The sequence below is a fragment of the Centruroides vittatus genome, unplaced genomic scaffold (genome assembly GCF_030686945.1).
Source record: "Centruroides vittatus isolate TY-2023 unplaced genomic scaffold, ASM3068694v2 contig_5, whole genome shotgun sequence".
Lineage (NCBI taxonomy): Eukaryota > Metazoa > Arthropoda > Arachnida > Scorpiones > Buthidae > Centruroides > Centruroides vittatus.
Genome location: NW_027122286.1, coordinates 4,439,397 through 4,463,007, shown reverse-complemented (window position 1 = coordinate 4,463,007; position 23,611 = coordinate 4,439,397). Strand labels below are relative to the sequence as shown.

Here is a 23,611-nt window from a genome sequence, read left to right as displayed (position 1 = left end):
CAGAGAATACAGATTCTGGTTTAGGATTCTGTGGATGGATCTTCACACTTCTTTCTACTTTAGTAGTAGTTGTCACTTTTCCATTTTCACTTCTCTTCTGCATTAAGGTGAGTTCTTCTCTAATGTATAAAGGCTAGTTTTTTAATATTGAAATGATATTGATATTCGATATTTCATTAAACCACTCTTAAACTTTTACCAGCAAAATTATTTATTAATCGAACAACTTCGGCTGTCTAAACAGATCTTCAGGATATAGCCGAAAAAGAAAATTTTTTCGGTATAAGAGTAGTTAATGAAGTATTGAAGTGGTTATTTTTCAACATTTAGTTTCAAAAGTATTCGAAATTTTTTAAGTCTAGATACAGAATACCTTTAATTTATAAAAGTTTGAACTGAAATTTTTAATTTAAAATAGTTGCATTTTAATATATATTCAGAAGAATTATTTTTTTAAAAATATGCGATCAGAAATCAGTAATAAGCCTCAAAATTTATTTTTTACGTTATTTACTTAAAAAATTATATGTACTGCAATTTTTGTTTTAATGAATTATTTTGTTTATAAGAAATTGCCATGGTTATTTGGTGCATTATTATTATTATTATTATTATGAATATTTCGATTCGGAACTTATATTTAATTCGGTATTAATTATGTATGATTCTGAAGATCAATACTTACATCCACCAATATCGGATAGTTTAAAGCATAAACTCTATAAATCGCAATTAAAATTTTATATGAAGTTAGTTCGAATATTGTTGTTTTATAAATTTGAAATGAAATTATATAAAGTTTTTCATTGCTCTCATCTAAATATTATTTATACAATGGCGTCAACTATCGGATAGTATTGTCAGTTTTAATGTCTTCGCAAAAACTCTATATTTTAGCGTATAGTTAACTTCGCTTAAGGTAAATCTGATTAACGGTTACCGTCAACTATTTTCTAGTACGCACGGTGTAATAAATAACATCGATTAACGTCAAAATCCCTTCCGCTTATCTGCCGGATCTCGTGTTATTGCCTCGATACAGTTTCAATAAAATATACTTAAAAATAGGTAATTTTCGTTTTTAAAATTTCAGGGAGTTTTTACGGGTTTTTCACGCATATTATATCAGATAATCCAGAAATCCTTCGACATAAGTAATTTGCGGTACCAAGAGTGTAAAATTTTCTTAAAATTTTTATGCAAATGCGAGATGAAATTGCCCTTTAATTTAGTATATGTTTTGCTTTATGTATGCGTGTATTTATTTTAAATACGTATTTATACATTTATTACACACACGGCGGCACAAAATAGCAGTCATTTGCACTATCTCGGCATTTGAGGTATGAAGTATGAAGTATCGTATATTTTTTTTATTGCTTTTAAAGGTTGTTGTTTTTATAATGTCGAAATCTAATTTTACAGGTAATGAGGATCAAGAAGTGAGAGTGAATTTGGTGACTAAGGCTGTGATGATACAACAGTTGTATTTCAAACGATAACTTACTTTTTTTACTGCTGACGATCTTTGTCTTCGATCGTCAGCAGTAAACCTCAGAATATTCAGATTTAAGAAAATTCTGAATACATATAAACTTACATTTATAAATCAGTCGAACAGATTGATAAAACTATATTTAAGAAAATACAATTCTTCATAACGAATTTTTAAATGAATTTTCATACTCCAAAGTCTTTCCTGTTATTGAATTTACTAATAATTAATACAAGTGAACAATAAACAACTGTTTCTCAATAGCAGACCATTAAAGCAAAAACAAGAAACAACATTGTACTGTATTGTACATGCACAGTAAGCATGCAATACGCGCAAAAACAATAGATACATACAAAAATAAAAATGAAATATAAAAACAAATTCATTCGATCAAGATACATTAAAAACAATATATTACAATAATAAAACATTAGAAAATATATACTTGTATATATATGTATCCGAATGTTGTATGTAAAATTTACATGAACACAAAAATTACCGTCTTATAATGAAATGTTTAGATAATAAAATATTACTACGTTTATGCAGTATAACTTTCAGGCCGAAATTGCATAATACTCGTTATATTTTATTTACAAAAATACAATTACTCTGTATATTTATATACAGTAATTGTAGTTTTGTGTAGATAATTCTGAATTACGTTTTAACCAATGTTTAAGACAATTAAATCGTTTTGCAATGATTTTCGATATAAAATCGTTAGCATTTTAGTTGAGAAACTGTTGGACAATTACCAACGTTCGAAATTAAAACTAATTAAATATTTTATTGTTATGTTAAAAAGCTGAATTTGAAGTGTGAAAGATTTTATTAATATTTTTCTTGATATTAAATAGGAGTTGATTAATATTGGAATATTGATATCCAGTGATAGTTTTAGGCTTTGCAAAATCCTAACAAGCATGTTACGAGGTTCCTTTTTTAATAAAAATTTATTTAATGCATAGTCCTTATCACGCTATACTTAATATTGTAGGATCTGATATAAGCTAAGATCTTACAACATCTAAAATCTCAGTTTGTTTTGGATTACGAGCAGAATACTAAGATTAATAATTACAAATATTGATGTATGTTTATGTGTGTCTGACACCTGTATAAAGTACAAGACTAGATAAAAAAATACAATTTTATGCATAAGTAATCTATTATGGATATATTATAAAGTGTAACAGATTGTTGAAGATTTGAATTCTATATTTGGTAATAATTAATGTTTTGTCCTATTTGGATATACAGTTTTTTTTATTTGCATATATTTTTACATTATACATATACATGGCATTTTATCAATAACTCGTGTTTATTGGTCGAATGTCTAATTTACTACGCAAGATATTCAATTAATAATGTATCTTTTATGTGCTTATACAGGTGAATCAAAAAGGAGTTTAAAATACTTTCAAGGTATTTTAAAGTTTGAAAGTTTTAAAGTTTTTTTTCTTTTGTTTTTGTTTACATTGACTTATTTAAACTTCTTTGAAACAACCGTTATTAAATCACAAATGATCTTTCTTTTAAAATTTCAAAATTTATCTGTTAAATAGACATTTTCTAATATTCCATCAACATGTTACGAAGTTTGAAAAGATTCTATATGGATGAAGATTATTGCCTATGTGATACAGTGGAAGCCGATTATCCGAGGTAATGTGGATCGATGCTACCTCGGATAACCGAAAACTCAGATAAAAAGGGTAGCCATGGCCATTTCGGAATAAAAATTACGAGTATAAACGATTTATTTCCTATTTTTAAGTCTTTTCACACCAGTAAATTTAACCATATATAAGAACAACAGTTTTTACTCATTATACATCTAATAGGCCTAAGTATAACGGTCTTAATAATGATAATGTGTATTATTGCAGTTACACTTCAATGAAAAATAAATTATTCATATTAAAATTAAATTATAGGCTAAATGGTAACAAAAACAAATCATTTCGTAATACGTGTTATCTTTTTAAACATTCTTTTATGCATTACAGTATAAAAAAGTAGTGTATCTATCCATTTATGGATTCACTTCGGTTAATAGGGATCGGATAATCGGTTCTACTGTATATACTATAGATCAGGGATGGCCAACAAGTCGATCGCGATCGACCGGTCGATCGCCAAGCCAATTTTGGTCGATCGCTAGCGATGTCTTGACTTAATGTATTATATTTGTAACCGAACGCAACTGTATGCATGCAGTTATGACTCGACTCACAAGCAGTGAGTGCACTTCGTACTGAAACAGTGTATAAACATAGTATGTATTTCACACTTCCCCCTCCCCACTTAGACTATGCCTATGACAACAAGTCGATCGCGACACATTTTTACGATAAAAAGTAGATCTTATGTGCACAAAAGTTGGCCACCCTTGCTATAGATCATTAAAACTCCCATTGGTTCGATACGCCAAATTTGCAATGCTCTTTTTAATTTTCCTTATTTCTTTTAGTTCTTAAAGTAATATATATATATATATATATATATATTTTAAAGGGTAGATTTAATTCTATGTAATAGTTTTGTTTTCCAAGTAATGGAGTGGGAGAATCGATTAATCGATCGATGGAATAACGAGAAAGCTTTGTTGTTTATAAGGTCAGCTTTGTCAATCTGTCCTTAATTTTATGTTGTTCTTCGGCTATATTGAACCATGTTGTCATGGAGATTCTTAACAGGTAGTATCGATCGACAGGATTATCTAATTTGTATTTTTCTTTCACTAGGTGGTGCAAGAGTACGAAAGGGCCGTCATTTTTAGACTAGGCAGACTCTTACAGGGAGGTGCCAAGGGACCGGGTTAGTATCAGCTATTTACATTTTTAATGTACAGTACAAATATTCTTTACCAGCTGAAAATGTGTTAAAATATAGAATAAAAGTAACTTTTATTTTTTAAATCAGTTTTTTTTATACAGAATTTTAATTTTTGAAAACTCTTTAGGTCATTTACCTGTTACCAAAATTGGATAGAGACTAAATGTTATTTTAAGTGAGTTTTTAAGGAGGAAAAAAAATAAGTATTGTGGTTATAGAGTGATAAATATGTCAAAACTTTAATAATTCTGCCTCAGATAATTTACTACTCATAACTTCTTTTATAGGTACACTACATAAGTAATTTTTTTTTCGCAATTATTATGTAAATTAACTTGGTTAATTATAAGATGAGTCTATCTCTGATGGAATATTTGTTTTTATTCTTTAGAATATTTTAAGTCGAAATTTGACGTGGAGTGTCTGCGAAATGTATTTCTCATCGTTTATTTATTCAGCTAGGGGGAAAGCAAAAACTTCATGAGAATAACTTTCTTGACAGTTTATCGTTCTTATTTTCAGTTTTATTCATTTAATTGAAATACTGTATAAACATTTTACATAAATTTGACGTCATTCTTGATTTTTACAACAGCATGAGCATGTAAATGACGTCAAAAATTGACGTAAAGAAGTAGAAAAACTAATCAAATATGTTCGGTTTTAAATTTGAAATAGTGTTGCCATCTGGTGTCAAGACATTTAACTAAATAATATCAATTTGAAATTTATCTTAATTATTATTTATTTATTTATTTTATTTAGGAATATTTTTTATCCTTCCCTGTATTGAAAATTACACCAAAGTCGATCTGCGTACTTTAACATTCGATGTTCCTCCTCAAGAGGTGCTTACAAAGGATTCCGTCACCGTCTCGGTAGATGCTGTTGTTTACTATCGAGTGCACAATGCCACCGTTTCTGTTGCCAATGTGGAGAATGCTCATCACAGTACTCGCCTTCTAGCACAGACTACCTTGAGAAATATGTTGGGTACCCACAATTTGCACGAAATTCTTGCGGAGAGAGAAGCCATTTCCAACTCCATGCAGGTAATGCAGGTATAGTTACAATAAGATGTTTTGCCATTTACGACGGAAGAATTTACCATGTTTTATGTTACCGAAACATAATTTATAGAAAAAAAAACAGCTTATATATACTATTTATAAGTTGAAAATTAATATAAAGTTTTAGTATAAATAGTATAAATATAGTATAAATAGTATATATAAGCGAATAAATTTATAAAATTTATTCGCTTGTTTTAAGATTTTTAAATGTATATTTACAAAAATATTGGCTTTAAATCTGGCTAGTGTTAGATTTAAATCTGTTTTTTATCGGCGAAAAATTATATTTTATAAGTAAATTGAAGTCACGATGGCATAATTTTATGCTAATGAATTATATTTCAGGGAATATTAAATGAAATTTATAAATTATGATCATTGAATTTTTCAAAATTAAATCGCGTTTCTCTTGAAAATTGAGTGTTATACAAGAGTTAAATGATTAGATATGGTGAAAATAAATTGTTTTTTGCGGAATACTGAATGAAATTTTTGAGTTATAAGTAGTGAATTTGCAAAAATGAAAATACATTTGTGGTGAAATCAAGACAAATTCAGTAATTATAGTTGTTAATATTCATAAAAATTGAAAGAAAAACAATTTATTGATTATCTAATCCACGAAATTCTTAAATTAAAAATTATAATTATTGGATTGACATAAATTTTAAATAATATATTTTGTAATACAATTTATAGTTAATATAATTTTTCTGTATGTAAATATAGCTGTTAAGAATTTGGATTGAATTAATGAAAATTTCATTACTAATTTTCATTATTTTTTTCAGAATGCTCTGGATGAGACGACAGATGCCTGGGGCATTAAAGTGGAAAGAGTAGAAATGTAAATTAAAATTATATTTACTTTATCTAAACTAATTACCTTTATATATCGATAGGGTAGTCTAAAAGTTGGTTAACCAAGTTAACTGCCTCTTTTATATCTCGGTTAATTGATTTTTTGGTCTATCCCGACTTTGATCCTGAATAAAATATATAATTATATATTTAATTCTTTCAATTAATTATTTTTAAAATAATACAAAATATTTGCAAAGTATAGGTTTTGCATTTTTTTGCTAAATCTGTTACACTAAATAACATCACATTTATTATTATGAATATTTGTTATCTATGGGTTATGGGTTAGAAAGATTTAAATCAACGTATACGTATGTCATAATATATCAAAGACTTTTTACAATATAGTTTTTACCTTGTTAATAATAATGATAATAACGAATAGAGTCAAATTTCCATTTTCTGGAACCATTCGTTCACCTCTGAACTTGGCACTAAATTGAGTGTGGTGCTATGCTGACAAATCTGAAACAGTAGTTGCGTTCAGGTATGAGTACTAGTGCGCCCTTCTGTGCACTAAGCCGTTCATGTTAGCAACTCTAAAACCGGTTCGCGCTTAGTGTGACACGATCTTGAGAGAACTGAGTTCGTCCAAGAAATTACCGACTTTCAATTACGGTTCGATTTACGACGAGTAGGGGCGCATTACCTTACGTTATTCATCCTAAGACGTGCCAATCTGATCGCAACTATGAGTTCAGTCAACCTCGATATGTAACGAAGGTAAGTAAATAATGTCATCTTCTTAAAGCGCCAAATTTTCCAATTTTCTCATAAATATTAAACACGGAAGAAATATAAATTTGTTCGGAAGTCATGTGATAACAATGGCTTCTAATAACAAAAATTGTACACATCGTGCTTCAGTCACTGAAGGCCTCTGAAGTTCGAAATTATTTTTTGGTTCTTTACGAAGTTGGAGTTATTTACGAGGATTATATTGAGATATGCTTTGTAAACTGAATTTTTATATTTTATGGAATGATTTTCTATTGTTTATTAGTTCACAGTAAGAAATGAGAACATTATAACGTGACTGTAATAATTTTCGTAAATATAGCTTAAATAAATTTCTGCATTGTGTATTGCAATGGTATGATATATATGATTTATAAAATAATTACCCGTTTGCATATTACTTACGCAATATTTAACAGATAGTTGAATAACTTTGCGAAAACACATACACTGAAATGGAATTTATCCGATCGAACACTCTTTGAACTTGGAGAACAGAGTAGAAAAGATTAAAAACTATTCTAATCTGTGGTTCGGATCGTTTGGACGTTTGAGATTTTCATTGTCTACAGAAAGTATTGGTTTCTTATTTTACTGTAGTTATTATATATAACAACACAAATACAATAACAAATTTACTTTATGTTGTTTGAATTTCTTTTTGTGCTATTTTGGTTACAATTTCGTTTATTTATATAAAGTGATCTCGTCAAAATAAACGTCTTTTAACTTGAATTGTTACAACATATAAAGAGCAAAAGGTGCCCGCTTTACCTCCGGGTCCCCTATTAGTGTTTCGACGGCCCTATATGCTAGTAGAAGTTATCTGTAGCTTCCCTTCGTTTTTTGCAAGTAGTCGGATAATCGATGCCTAGTAGCAGCATCGATTATCCGACTCCCGATTAACCGACCGCGTTCTAGTCGGCATATTCAAATGTCCGCTAGTGATATGGCGCTACAATATTTGGTTATGTCTTGGCTACTTTAATATTATTTTTGTTAAATTTTTGCATGTTTTAGCTGGCAGCACTGGCTCGACCATGAAAGGGAGGCTAGTATTTAAACCAGGCCTAATACACTATACTAATAATGTATTTTTTCATACTTTCCGGTTATCCGACCAACCCCTGTCCCCAATTAAGTCGAATAATCGATGCTATACTGTATTTTAACTTTTTTCAAGGTTCTGGAAAGTCTTTTACGTTAACAATTGAAAGCCATAAAAATGTAGTCCCCGAAAGCTGTTTTTGGGCTGCAATTTGAAAAGATTGTAGACTAATAAATTCCCAATGTCGTCCGTGGTCTGTCTTTTCTTAATCTCGAGAACGGAGTTAGATAAAATATGAGACCAGGTATGAAAACTATAGGAACAGGAGATCCCGATTAACTATATGAGAACTTCCGATGCAGACCGGAAGTCATGTTATTTCAATTCAAAAATTTTCCTCCCGAAAGGTATTATATGACCGGCATGACTCTATTGTTAAAGGGAAAGAATGATGTACAAGGGAAAGCCACTATAATTTGATGTGGAGAGCACATGTTTTAAATAAAATACATTTAAAATATGATTAAAAATTGCAACCCGGCATTGTGACGATGTCACAATAAATAATTTCTAACCTTTTTTCTTATCAAAGATAACTCCAATAATAATAATTATAATAATAATAACGCAGTAAGCGACCGCAGAAGGTGCAGCAAAGCCAAGATTACTTTAACTAATTTCTTAAAATTGAAAAACATAACTCACTGAAATTATTTTTTGTTTACGGCAACACTTTTTTTCAAAATTTGGTTAAATTCGTGTTTTCTATACTTTTAAATTTATAAAATTTTCTTAAAAATTGCCTCTTAACGTTAACTGTGTTTCCAAATTCATTTTTAGATAAGGGAAAAGATTTTTCCAATATGCAATTGAACGTGTTTTTTTTTTTTTTTAAATGGCAGTAGTAAACTGTGAAGCATAGTGTAAATGTTTATCATCAAAACCATAACGATTTCAGTTGAAAGTGTTACTGAAAATCTCAAACACTTAAGTATTTTAAACTCGCTTTTTGTAATAAGAGTCGTCTTTTCCTTTTTAAGAAAATCTTATTTGGCATCAAGTTTTGTGTCTTTTACAACAAAATAATTGTAAGGATAGGCACAATTAAAATATCCGGCTTTAAATTTGTTAAATCTATCAGGTCTAATTATGAAAACTTTAAAATCATTTTATAAACTGGAGGTACTTTTTTATATTACTTCAGAAATTTTAGGATTCTTACTTTGGAAATCAATGTTGGCTCTAGTTATTAAATTCAGCAATGTAGGATTAAATAGATTTTATAAATCGGAGTCGTAAATGGGAATGAATACAGCTACAAAATTGTCTTCGTCATGTTTCAACTCAAAATATAAAAATTTTAGTTTTCTAGAATACGATTTGCTACCTTCTGAAATTAATATTAATCTTGATCAGCTCTTAATAATATCTACTATACAAATAAAAATATTAATTTACCTCTTTTGACAATCATCTTGTGGAACTAAAATTCTTTAACGCTTTCCTTACAAAATTCTTGAAATTCTCTCAACTCTCTTTCTACTGTTAGCAATATAACAATAAATGCCTGTTAAATATTCTTCTACAGTACTTGAAAGTTTCTCACTAACATGACTTGCACATAAGTGTAAATAATGGCATCTGCTGTATCTCAAAATAAAACTATAACATCATGCTTGTTGCATTATCAGCTGAAAATCCATAGCTGCATGGTATGGAATTATTATCCAAAACTGTTTTGATACAGTCAAATAGTCCTTGTGCTGTAGAATGCTTAGCTTTAATCAAACTTATAAAATTGTACGTTATTGAAATTTATTATCGCTTGAAAAAACGAGCAATTAACACTAAATTTTCGATGTACTAACGTTATTAGTTTTATCAATAATAAGAAAAATAATACTTTCTTTTTTTGTTCCTAAAATATTAGAGTGGCTTCATCAGAATATCTGTTTACTAGTAGTTCTGTAGCTTTATGTTACTTCATTTTTAGTGATTTTTTGCTACATTAGAATCATGAAATGACAGCCAGTATGAATATAAATTATCAATTAATTGAAATGGTAAATTTTTCTCACATAAAAATCCATCCAACCAAACCAACTTTTGCCTTTATAGTAGAACAATTAAGAATCATTGTTTCATTTGACTCAAAAATTTTAATGTCTGATGTTTGTGTCTTCGCATTGACTTTTTTATTGTGGATAGATGATGTTTTATGCTTATTTAAATTGAAAGCACAGTTCTATGTTACAAATAATGCAATAAGCAACACCATGACTTCCACTTTTCTCAGTCTAGTCAATTTTTTTTTTTGCCTAATCAAGGGGAATTTTTGTTCATATGCTTTTTTATTATTTTATTCTTAGGTTGTTTAGAATTGCACTCATTGTTTTTAGTATTATTATTTGATTGCTCTGTATTTCACTCATCATTATCAGTTTCGTTTTTTTTCTAGTCTACTGAATCTCTAATTGGTTTGCATTTCTACTTGTAATAGTAGTGTCAGAAATTTGAAAAAAATTCTTGAAAATATCTTAAAAGTAACGACAGATGCAGTAAAAAGTAATGCAATAATTATTTTTCTGCTGAAGAGTAAAAATTATACATTTCCTAACCGCAATAATAACAAAACAGAAGGCCTTTCCCCAACGATTGTAAAATGAAAGAAAAAATAAATAAATTGTAACATTTCTAAACTTTTTTTGTTTGTTTCAATTCTCTGAACCTCGTGTATCAATATTCTTTGTTTTATTTGTTTTTAACTATAAGATACCTCAACCAAATTAATAATTTACTTGTCTATTATATGGAAAATTAATACAAACATCTTCTCCATGATAATAAAATACCTATAATTCATTACTTCTTAAGTATCCATTTTGTCTATGATGTATAGGAAATAAGCATGATTGCCTGTTATTGATAAGAAAATCAACAGAGGATCGAAAAGACCTGCTTCCCTGCATAGCAGGGCTATACTTCTTCCTTGCTTCTAGTTATCATTTACTTACATTATTAAATTTTACTTTTAATAATGTTTACTAACAAGTAGCATCAATAGTAACTTCTATTTATACGATCTGACACAAAATTTTTACCCCTTTAAAACTTTACTCTTACTATTAGTTTTTTGCTTAACGCTGAATTTCTTCTACAGAACTAATCTTTATGATAATCAAACTAAACAAAAAACTTTGTAATAAATTTATTAAGAAACAAAATTTGTTTTCGATTTAAGTAGTAATGAATTGGATAGACGTCATTTATTTCCCAGTAGAAAATTAAATAAGCAATTTGAAATGTAAATAAATTTACTGTAACTTCTTAAAAAGTTCACTTAAAACTTAGACAGTTTCGTGATTTTAGACAATCATCAAATTCTTTTTTACTAAATTCCGTGCTTCAAGTTTTTAATGTAAATTTTCTTTGACTTATATGAAGTTCTACGAGAATATAAGTTTATTTTTCTTTTATAAATGGAAAATTCAGCGATAGAAGTAAGTTTTTAAATTGGCTTATGCAGTTTTTTAATTCCCGATTTTCAAATTACTTTAAAAATGCATCAATCAACAATATTCTTCCCTTATATTTTAAAATATAAACAATTTAAATTAACCATTTTTGTGTGTGTATTTCAGGCAAACTTGTATTAATCGCAAATTGAGAATAACGCATTTAGAATTAATGTTTTATCTTTAAGACTGGTACAAATTTAATTTTAAATATGTGATTAAATATAGTGATAACACTTATTAATGCATATCACTAATATATTTATGAAATTGAATTAAGCATAACGAAGCTTTCAATCAGTCATTAATTTATTGTATTTTATACTTTTAGACATATTGAGAAAAATAAAAGAATATTTTTGAAAAATATTTAATATGTATACATAACAGTAAGTAATTTATAATAACTATTGTTATTGTTTTCAGTAAAGACGTTCGTCTGCCAGTGCAACTGCAACGGGCAATGGCTGCTGAAGCTGAGGCTGCCAGAGAAGCTAGAGCCAAGGTAAACTATTTAAATTGACTCTATAGTCCGCTCAGAAAAATAGAAGATACGAGTCAGTCTGAACGAGAAGAATCTAAATAACTGAAAGGATTTGTGTGGGAGTTTACATACGGATCACAGTAATAAAATTTGTTAAAAAAACAATAAAATTATTTCGATATAGTATAAAATCCTTTTAAAAATGTAAAAAGAAAACACCTGAAGATAGCATGTCAACCTTTTCATGTTTCCTTCCATCCCTTTCATCTGACATAGACCCTTCCAGCTCAGGCTGATTTATATCTACTGTTTCCCTGCTCGGACTATAATGTTTCTGAGTTAAAAAATATTTAAACTCCTGTTTTTTCCCTCAGGTTATTGCTGCTGAAGGTGAACAGAAGGCGTCTCGAGCCTTAAAGGAAGCTGCAGATGTGATAGCCTTGTCACCGGCGTCACTGCAACTTCGCTACCTCCAAACGCTAAATACCATTTCTGCAGAGAAGAATTCTACCATTATTTTCCCCTTACCTATCGATTTGCTTAGTCAATTCATCCCTAAATAACAGCATATAATAAGGAAATTGTTCACATTCCACTTCAACACTCACCAATTTGATGTTTTGTGTTGTTTTAAGATATTGTTTAACTTCTTTAAGACTTAAAAAAAAAGAAGAAATATTTTAAAATGTCTATGGAAAAGTTTATCTCGCGTATATGTAAACCTTGTATTTTAAAATGTTACTGTTAACACCGTTAGTTCCTAGAAAGCAATTTACACGTGGCTTCGATTAAATTTCTAGTTAAATCTGGTACCTAGTTTCCAGTAGGAGCGTGTTGACGGTGCTCATGTTAAACGGAATCGTTCAGATAATGACCTTGTCGAAAGAGTACATACCATGTGAACCGTCAACACTATCTTACTGATACATTAAGTCGAGCTAGGTACCCTGAAAGGATTCGCGAGGATTTTCTGTTAAAATACATTGCTGACGCTTCCATATTGTAAGTGATTTTAAGTAAATTTGCATATTTCAGCATTAGATAAATAAGAAAACGATCATAAATATTCATCATTCTATACTCTTTATCCAAATACCAAATTAACGATGAGTTTGGTACCCATTCAATCACTATGTACTATCGAAAGGTATTGCTTATTTTGTGTATCTTCCACAAAAATGGTTGCCAATTGGAATTTTTTAAAATCATTTTGACAGCTTTATATGTAAATTTGAGATCAAAATTTAGTAATCTTTTTTAATATGCACCCACAAAATATATAGCCTATACATACAACTAGAGGCGGATTCGGAATACTCTTCTCTAAAATAAGAAATACAGTTTTTCTATAAAATTACAAAGAGTATTATTGAAATATGAAACCATCTGGTACACAAACCCGTCCAAAATTCTATTTTCTGGAATAAAATGCAAAATTGTTGTTTCAATTACTTAATAACTTCCAGAGTTAACTGGAAGGATAATTGTTTGATTAAAAATTTAAGAATTTACAAAAGAAAACAGTATTTTCTAAAGCACTCTTGTTAACACTTTCAGAAAAAAATTTGAGAACGACGTCCATTAGAAATTGTTATTTATCGACTTGTTTATATTGGAAAATGGTTATTTTTAGCTCAGAGCCATTACGATCAAATTGTCGGAAGTTTTATCGAATAGTGCACAAAATGTTTATTGAAAAAATTTATTTAAGCAAATAAAAAATGGTTTCCTTCATAGATCTTTTGAAGAAATATCTTATTTATTTTCTTATAAACGTTTTTTTTTATATATTTAACTGTACATTTTCTTAAAACGTGTTTATATTTAAAGAAGAGTTATAATAATACTTAAAAATATATACTTTGTATCATGAAAAACGTTATTCCTTCTTAAAAATATTCGATTTTCAAATTTTAAGTTTTTTTGAGGCAGATATAAATATTATAATGCAAATGAAGATAGTAAAAAGGCTTTTCTCCATATTTATCGTAGGTCTGGCCAGGCGATCAACAAAGGTATGTGATCCGGTGACGAGAAAAGAATCCTATATAACCAGATTAAATCACTGAAAATTTCCGAGGATTCAGTCTAAACTGGTTTTCCAGAATGGTACCCTGGTACTTTAACCGCTTTAAGAATGGCATAAAATCTATGCCGCAGATCAGTATATAATAATGGTCAGATTGTTGCACGATAAGGTATCTATTGCCATGTGAAGTTCAAGTTTAAAGTCCTTAATTTATCACGAGGAGCATAATTCCTCATCTCATTCATACTAATTAGCCCATTACGGGCCATACCCTCCATTATGGGCATAGTTGTGACAGGCCGTGTAACCTACAATAAACTGGCGCTTTGCGTTAATCAATCAAATCATTAAAATAAGGAGTCATTTAAGTGATAAGCAACTACGTTGCAAGCCAATTACATGATGGTTTTATATAGAAAGGATCGTGTCATTGGCTTATTTACTTTTTTCTTGCTACATGGACTGTGCCTACAGTATTTATACACGCAAATAGTTAAATTTGTATACAGTATTTTGTTTTGCATATTAAAGTTTTCTCTTTTGCGTGTAATGACTTAGTTGTTTTAGAAATTTGGTAATTGGTAATTTTTACACGCGAACAACTCAATTCTTATTTATAGGAAATATTTAAAAAATGATAATAAATTTATCGATTAATATGTTCCTAGGCGCACCAGTAGAGGGCGTCTTAAAATATTTGAAAATATATAAAATTAATATTGTCTGCTTAGTAAGCTGCTGTACGCTCAGGTAGAGATCTTTTTAAAATGATTTTATTATTATTATTATTAATCAATGCATATTCATTTTTCTTTTTTAAAAAAGCTATTTTATAAAAACCAAAACGATTAGTAATTTTCAAGACGCTCCAATAGAAGCCATTTAGAGAAATATTTAAAAGATTCTTCTGTTTATATTACACTTTCTAGAATTTTTTAAAAAGTAATAAATGACTGAAATATACAGAAAATTATTAGTAAAGAAGGATGTTTAAAAAAAAGTATTACACTTAAAAAATACAATATATTTGTTATTAACACTTAACACTTAATCGCTAAACGCTGCGTAAAGATCGTTTAAATGGTTTGTAACGAAGCGTCTAGCAATTTTTTATTATTATTTGTAAATAACATAAATAATCAGCTTAAATTTGTTATTGCTTTTTATAAAATATTTTTTAAAAAAATATTTTATAAAAACGCAAGATATTTCGGAAAATGCACTGGAAAGTTGGCAATTAGAAAATACTTTTTGAGATATTAAAATATTAATAATAATAATGTTTACTGGATAATAATTTCCTACACGCTCCGGTAGAGGGCAAAAAAAGAAAGAAAAGTCGTCTGACAAGTTTTAGTATTTCCTGGTTTAAAAGTTCGTATTTTATAATCAAGTTTTGTCTTAGGAAGCAAGTTCTTCGAACGTCTCTCGATATTCAGACGTAAGCAACAGGTAAGAATCATTTATTACTTGATATTGATCCTTAATTTATTGAATATTTTTATTCAAATATTGTTCAACTTCCAAAACAATTAACCTTTAATCAGTGTTAAATACCTTTGCGTACGTTAACCCATTTCGTAGCAAAGTAATATATTTTTTCTGATTTATAATAAAATTTGGCGGATTGTTTTAAGTTTTCGCTAACTAAACATATAAATTTTATATTCAGTTAGTGTAAAAGGTGTTTTAAAGTCGTCCATGAATTAATTAAAAACATAAAAAGTACCAAAAATATTACTTAGAAAAACCATATAAGTATCAAAAATATTAGTTACAAGACAGACGAATACTTATTACATTAAATTAATTAGAATTCAAAGTAAATATCCATGAATTTTAAAAAAATACTAAAAGCAGTAGTAAAAAAGTCAATGTAACTATTATTCTTGATGTTTTAAACTCTATAAATGTCAATTATATTAATTTAAAACACTAAATTTTAAAATATGAATGCAAAAATTCCTATAAAAATTAAAAATTAGAAATAAAACTAATTAGAAAATTATTGAGAATTCCATAATTCTTTGGAATACGGAATTCCCGAAAACTTCTAATTAGAATATAGCTGATATCACAATAAGAAAAGTAATAAAAGTATTTTTTCAGGTGGACTAAATTTTTTTCATAAACGCTCTTGACCCGTCTTAGTCAAGTTTCATTTATCAATAATAATATATATTAGTTAAAAACACCTTATAAAATATTAAATATATCGATTTTCAGAAAAAATCATTAAAATTTTGTCTGAAAATCGACACTTACGGTTTTCTAAATCAATATAAACAATTTTAAATAATTTAATGTAAAAATAGTAATAATATTTGAAAGATTTTTAAAAGTTAGCAAATAATTTTTTTAAATACAACAATATAAATTCTATGAAATAATCTTAAACTTTATTTAAATCCTAAAGTCTTTAATTATAATTATTTTTACATACTTTTTTTTTACATATTCGTTTAATCGATGTAGAATATTAATAAATAAAATATTTATTGATATTATTTTCTGTGAATATTGGCTATATGTTTTGATATTTAAAGGAAATTCTAAGAATAATTAAATACTACAAATCTTATTTGGAAATCAGATGTGTTTTGAGGAAAACTGGATCGGAATTACATTAATGAAGGAAAATTCAACACGAAACTGAAATTTAGATTATGATAATTAACGATTTAATAATATTTATTTTTTATTTTAAATATCGTATGTAATGTACAAATTTCATAATATCTAAGCTTTTCCTTGTAAGATTTCTTGAATTTTTTCTTTATTTAAAGATAAATTAAAAATATATTTAAATATTAAAAAAACAACTTTTGAAAATTCTTATAAATTATTTATTAATATTTTCTGCATCTGTATTACTTATTATATATTTTTTTATTATTATTTCTTTGTGCATAAAGAATTAATAAACGTGATTGCTTTAAGTTATAAACTTAAATTTGTTAATAAAGCGGGTTTTAGTATTAAAATATTAATAAAAGTTGTTGATTTTTTTGCGCTATAAAAAACTAGATATGTATATATATATATATTTACTTTAAAATCATTTTTAGCTAAAAACAACCATTTTGAAAAGTTTCAATTGAAATAAATCGCGATTTTTCTTCCGAGAACCTTTTAGTTCATAAAACATTGTTATTTTTAAAATATTTTAAAGAGATTTAATGCTTATACAGTGGAACCTCGCTCAACGAGCATAATTCGTTCCAGAGTCTTACTCGTAATGCAAAACACTCGTTAAGCGAAACAATTTTTCCCATAGAAATTAATGTAAAATACCACAATGCATTCCACGCCGAAAAAATGCTCGAATGTTTTATGTATAACGTTTATTTTAAAAAAATCTGTACAGTATACACTGTTAAGGAGCGTGAATCATCATTATCATCTTTTGTTCTAACGCGGAATGAACCATCCTGGAGTGATAATTCCATTTGCAAAAAAAAAAAAAAAAAAAAAAAAAACACAGCTAATATGTTAGATAAACACTCCAAACGCTATACCAAATTCTTGAGTTATGTAAATGCTATAATTAAATATTAAAAATTACTTAATTTGACTAGAGGTATGACTAGAGCTTTGAGTAGAGTTATGTTTTTTTTTTTTTTTTTTTTTAACTCTTTCCGCCCTGTGGGCACTAAGAGGGCCTTTTTTTTGCAAGCCATTATGGGTTCGGCCAGGCCCACAATGGGCCGACCGGGTGGTGAGGGACGGGGCCCGACATATCCAGACGGACCACCCCCCGAAAAATTCCTGGGGATTTTTCGACCCGTAGTAGAGTTATGTTTCCATCTCTTATTAAATTTAATAATTATAAATAGTTAATTTTTAATTCAGACATTTCTAAAATTTAATTTGGAATCGATCATTAAATTTAATGACCGAAGAATTTGGCATATCGTTTGGCGTATTTATTATATAACGGGCTATGGTTGTTCATGTTTATAAGTAATATGCGTGAACGTAAGTTTGGAAAAATATGTGATCACAAGCGACACTAAGATGCTAGCGGAACGAGTGCTAAACACAAACTGATGGAGCATGCCTCATGTGCACAATTCGAGACTTCCCCCTCCTCTTCTCTCGTTATGCGAAACATCACTCGTTAAGCAAGGCAATTTTTTACAATTTGTTTTGCTCGTTAAGCGAGATTCCACTGTAATATGACTAAATTGATAACATTTTTTAAAAAATATTCAAATAATTTGTATGATTTTCTCTAATCTGAAGTGTCATCAAGCTTTCCTATTCGGAGATAGTCACTCGCTAGTTCGCATCATTTTCATCTTCCAAATAGAAAACATTACAGCAAATTAACCTAATTTTTTTGAAAAATCACATCCGTATTGTGTAATTGAATGGATTAAAAAATAAATATATTTTATATTCAATTTTAATAGATGATAAAAGTATCTATATGCGAAAATTCAAACTTTTAAATTATTTTTTTCAATATTTTTTAGTAAATAATTTAAAATAAAAATAAAATATTAGATAACTTCTATCAATTATAAAAAACTAACGAAAAAAATCACAGAAATTTGGCAAATTATGATTTATTTTTAATCTAATGCATATTAATTTTCGGTTATTTATGTGAAATTACAATTTCTTTTGAACATTAGGAAGAACATTTTTCTTCGATAGTTACTGACTTTTTTTTTTGTTGTTGTTTAACCCAGTTTCTGAAACGTTATGCTTTATCGACGGGCGATGCTGCTGCTGATACGAAATTGTGTCAGATTATTGCAATGAAGTATAAAGAAGAAAACGAATTTTCTTTTAAAATTATATAAAAATATAAGTTATTTTTAATATAGTCTTAATTATTACAAGTTGAAAGTGACATGAACATTATAGAAAAAATAACTTTTTATAGCATACGTTAAGCCTACGCATGCAAGTATGCATTAAGTCTGCTTAATGAAGTTAGACTTCTTTAGAAGGAAGTATGTTTAATGTATCAAAATTATATCTTAATTTTAATATCAAATTTTTAATTTATGAATAACATGGAATGCTTATAAGTACATTTATTACCTCCTGCTTAAGATAACCTGAATGAACAATTTCACATATACGTCTTATTTAACATCTTTGTGAACATTTGCCATAATAATTGCAAATTAACGTTATTTAATTGTTGAAATACTAACGAACACATATTCGATTGTAAATGTTTTTGATAAAATGATTAGAATATTTTTTAATTATGATGAATTGTTATACAGTCAAACCTCTGCTTACGAACAAAATTTTGTTCGTAAGTAGAAGTTTGACCGTGTAACAATTTTCGTAACGCCATATTTGCTTTGATTTACGTACGATAACTCGGTTTCCGAACAAGCTACTTGGCAGAGCCGACCACAATGGTCAACTTCCAATACTTCGTATGTTATAGAAAATCGACGAGGCGACCAATCAACAACAGGACTACAGATTCAGTAGTGGTGCCAAGATTCGTCTTGCGTCATTAGACGTAACAACGTGAACCATCGATGACGTTGTTATTCAAATTAGATTTCAATGCGCATGCGAGTAAGATACTACTACCGAATTAGAAAATTCATGGGAATTCCGTGATCTTGCGCCTGCAGGTGTGTAGGAACGCTATCGGTAATTCAACGATCCAACACTACGATTTAATTACGTTTATTTTTGTTAATACAAAATATACATAATTAAACCGTAGTGTTGGATCGTTAAATTACCGGTAGCGTTCCTACACACCTGCAGGCGCAGGATCACGGAAATCCCACGAATTTCTAATTGAAATACAGCTGGAACAAGAAAGGAAATACCATTTCCGGTTTTCGGTACGCGTCCCAATTGAATTTAAATCAAATTAATTAATAAAAATCGCGTTAATTGACATTCGCTTAATATAAATGACATCTAATAATTCGTATTTAAAGGTGCTTAAGTCAAATTAAATATCAAAAACTTATTTATATATTATAATATTAATTCATGTTTAATATAATATTTATTAATACTAGGTAGTCAGTTAATTAAAATTAAAAATAATAAAATAATAATTAAAATTTTGATTTTTACACCAAAGCAAAAACAAAATTAATAATAAAATCAAACGATTTGAAACATAATATTTCGGAAAATGTGGATAAAGTATTTCTGTCTTGATTAATTTGATTATATTTCATCCACGCAGAGTCGAATATCTATTTATAGCACTTTTTGTGTTACGGTTGTCAGTGACGGAACATTTTGCTTTTAATATATATTTATGAATATATAAAGTGGATCGTTGGATAAATATAGATAATATTATATTGCATTTGTAGGCATTTTTATTCATAAAATGCTACTAAAAAGATTTTTAAAAAAGCTTTGTTTAGGGTCAGGAACGTATTAATCCATTTTACATTTTTCTTATGGGAAAATTTGTTTCGGTTTGAGAACAATCGGTTACCGAACAACTTTTAGAAACGAATTAAATTCGTAAACAGAGGTTTGACTGTGCAATAATTTAAAATTACAGATTATGCAATTTATAATAATAAAATATTTAAAATAACATTAGCATAACTTCTATCATAAGTTTTTAAATTTTTATGATAATAATTTTAATATTACTATTTAATTTATTATATATTATATACTTTTATGTTAATGATGCTATATTAAATTTAAAAAATATTAATTTACATAAAGGTATCATTATTAACTGTAATTAATGCATGAGTATTTCGCTAGCAAAGTGTTACATTTTAAAGAAGCATGCGTTCATATGCTTGTCTACATGTATGCATACAATTCACGTAATGTTTGAAAGGAAAAATTGTTAATGCTTAAGATTTATTTCGTGTATCTGTTTCTAAGATACCAGTTTCGTAAAAATTATAACGAGTAAGAATTTTATTATATAATCGTTATTTTATTATTTATTATATAATTTTATTACATAAATTTATTATATAAATATGATCTTTTCAATTTTATCTTAAATTCTGATATAATACAAAGATAAATCGATATGAAACTATTTGGATATAGATTATAATGATAATGAAAAACTTCTCATTAATTCGTGTTCTAATTAGTTATTTATTTTTGTTTAATTCATATAAAAATATAAATTTAACAAACAGGTTTGTATAAAGATATGTAGTTAAATATAAAAAAAAGCCTTATAATTGTGGATGCAGTCAACTTTGAAGAACTATGAGATGTACTTATTTTACAGAGCCTGTTTCTTTCATAAAAACACTTTTCTATGATAATAGTTTCAAAAATAGTTGCATCAATACTCATAGATAGATTTAAAATAGTTTGAACTAAATTTTTTCGCGTAGCTTTCAGACTTAATTTTATTTTTTATATAGATTTTAAACAACTGCATTTCTTCGGCTTGAGAACTTGCATTCACTTGAATTCACTGTTCATAATTATTAATTTCTTATATTTTATTTTATAAAAGTTAGCATACAATTTTGTACTTTATATATATAATTATAGTTTTCGTTTCAGAAGCAACATGAGCACTTCTGTTATACATTCAACGTCGCTTTCTCCAGTTTATGTAATTGGAGTAGGAATGACTAAATTCGTTAGCCCAGGTGAAACAAAACAGGATTATCGATATCTTGTAAAGGAGGCTGTTAATGATGCATTGAAAGATGCACGTGTTGATTATAACCAGGTAGAACAAGCCTGCGTAGGTTATGTTTATGGCGAATCTGGATATGGTCAAAAAGCGTTATATGAGATAGGCATGTCTGGTATACCAATCCACAACGTTAATAATAATTGTGCCACCGGAGCGACCGCGCTCTTTTTGGCGAAGCAACTAATTGAAAGTCGTTCTTGTGAATGTGCATTAGCAGTTGGATTCGAAGTGATGGAGAAAGGTGTTTTAACATCCAAATTTAGAGATCGAACGCATCCAATGGACAAACATATTCAATTACTATCAAAAAAATATGGCATACAACCGGCACCAATCACTGCTCAGCTGTTTGGTGCTGCTGCCCGAGAACACATGGAAAAGTATCACAGCACAGCTGAGCATTTCGCTAAAATTGCATGGAAAAATCATAAGCATTCGGTGAATAATCCGTATTCACTTCAGCAAATCGAATATAGTTTGGATGACATTTTGACTTCGAAGGAAACCTTTCATCCGATAACAAAACTTCAATGTTGTCCTGTAGCCAATGGAGCCGCAGCTGCAATTCTTGCATCTGAAGATTTTGTTCAAAGAAATCGTCTTCAGGATCAAGCCGTTGAAATTTTGGCAATGGAATTAACCACTGATCTTCCTACCACTTTCTCCGAAGAAAGTTGTATTAAATTAATTGGTTTCGATATGACTAAAAAAGCAGCGGAAACAGCATTTAAGAAAGCAGGAATACAACCAACTGATGTAGACGTCATCGAACTTCATGACTGTTTTTCTACTAACGAGCTTATCACTTATGAGGCATTGGGACTTTGTGATGTTGGAAAAGGAGCAGAATTAGTCGAAAGTGGTAATAATACCTATGGAGGAAAATATGTGATAAATCCAAGTGGTGGATTGATAAGCAAAGGTCATCCACTCGGTGCAACGGGGATTGCTCAATGTGTGGAACTCACTTGGCAGTTAAGACAAACGGCCGGAAAGAGACAAGTATCTGATGCAAAATTAGCATTGCAACACAATATTGGCCTTGGAGGTGCCGTAGTTGTTGCACTATACAAAAAAGCCACAGAAGATGGTAAAAAAGCTAACATATCCAAATCTGACAAATTTTTTAAAGCCCTAATGCAAGATATTACTCATTCCTCTGAAATGAGCAAGTTATCTGGCAATATACGTTTTAATATTTTAAAGAGTCTTGAAGAAATTCAAGTACTTAGCTTTATAGTAGAGAAAGGCAAATGTAGAATTTTAGATGGTGCTATCAAATCACCCAAATGCATCATAACTGTCAGTGAGGATCATCTGGAGAAAGCTTTAAGTTTGGAACATCTTTTGGCAAATAAAGCAGTGAAAATAGAAGGCGATGCAAGTTTTGCTTTGAGATTAACTTCGAGTAATAGCTTAACAGGAAAATTGTAGAACAGGAGAAACTTTAAGAATTATTATCAAATTTATAAACAATTAAGCGTTTTTACATAAAAATTTGGATATTATTAACAACATAAATGACTAAGCAATATTTTTATCAATGTTCCAAAGAATATATCTGTTAAATACCGATAAAATAATTCTATTTAACAACGTTGTAATTAGTCTGTTATTCCAATGTATTACATTAATAACAATGAAATTTTGCCTTATTATTAAACGGAGAAATTATCATAAACAAAACATCTACAATAACTAGGCGTTTTTGAGATTGCTATTAAAATCTGTAATTTATTAGAAGGTTATTTTAATCACGATTTAATTTATAGTTTCGTGTAGTAAACATTTTAATTGATTAATTTTTTTTAACAGAACAATAAATTTAATAACGATTTGCAATCTATTTTTAAAGGATATTTAATTATAA

At 28.5% G+C, this 23,611-nt stretch overlaps 1 protein-coding gene and 1 pseudogene across 2 annotated transcripts in view; both read left to right on the top strand.

Moving 5' to 3' along the window:
• LOC136978251 (band 7 protein AGAP004871-like) overlaps window positions 1-13,803 on the top strand; it is a 74,591-nt gene extending 60,788 nt beyond the window's left edge. For both annotated transcript variants that reach the window (XM_067273935.1, XM_067273936.1), the window contains exons 2-7: window positions 4-107; window positions 4,255-4,327; window positions 5,111-5,397; window positions 6,210-6,265; window positions 12,010-12,088; window positions 12,442-13,803. In XM_067273935.1, coding sequence (XP_067130036.1) covers window positions 4-107; window positions 4,255-4,327; window positions 5,111-5,397; window positions 6,210-6,265; window positions 12,010-12,088; window positions 12,442-12,630 — 788 coding nt within the window. In that variant the 3' untranslated portion in view covers window positions 12,631-13,803. The remainder of the gene's footprint in view (window positions 1-3; window positions 108-4,254; window positions 4,328-5,110; window positions 5,398-6,209; window positions 6,266-12,009; window positions 12,089-12,441) is intronic.
• Window positions 13,804-15,420: 1,617 nt separating this feature from the next.
• Window positions 15,421-23,337, top strand: LOC136978244 (sterol carrier protein 2 pseudogene; annotated as a pseudogene).
• Window positions 23,338-23,611: the final 274 nt, after the last annotated feature.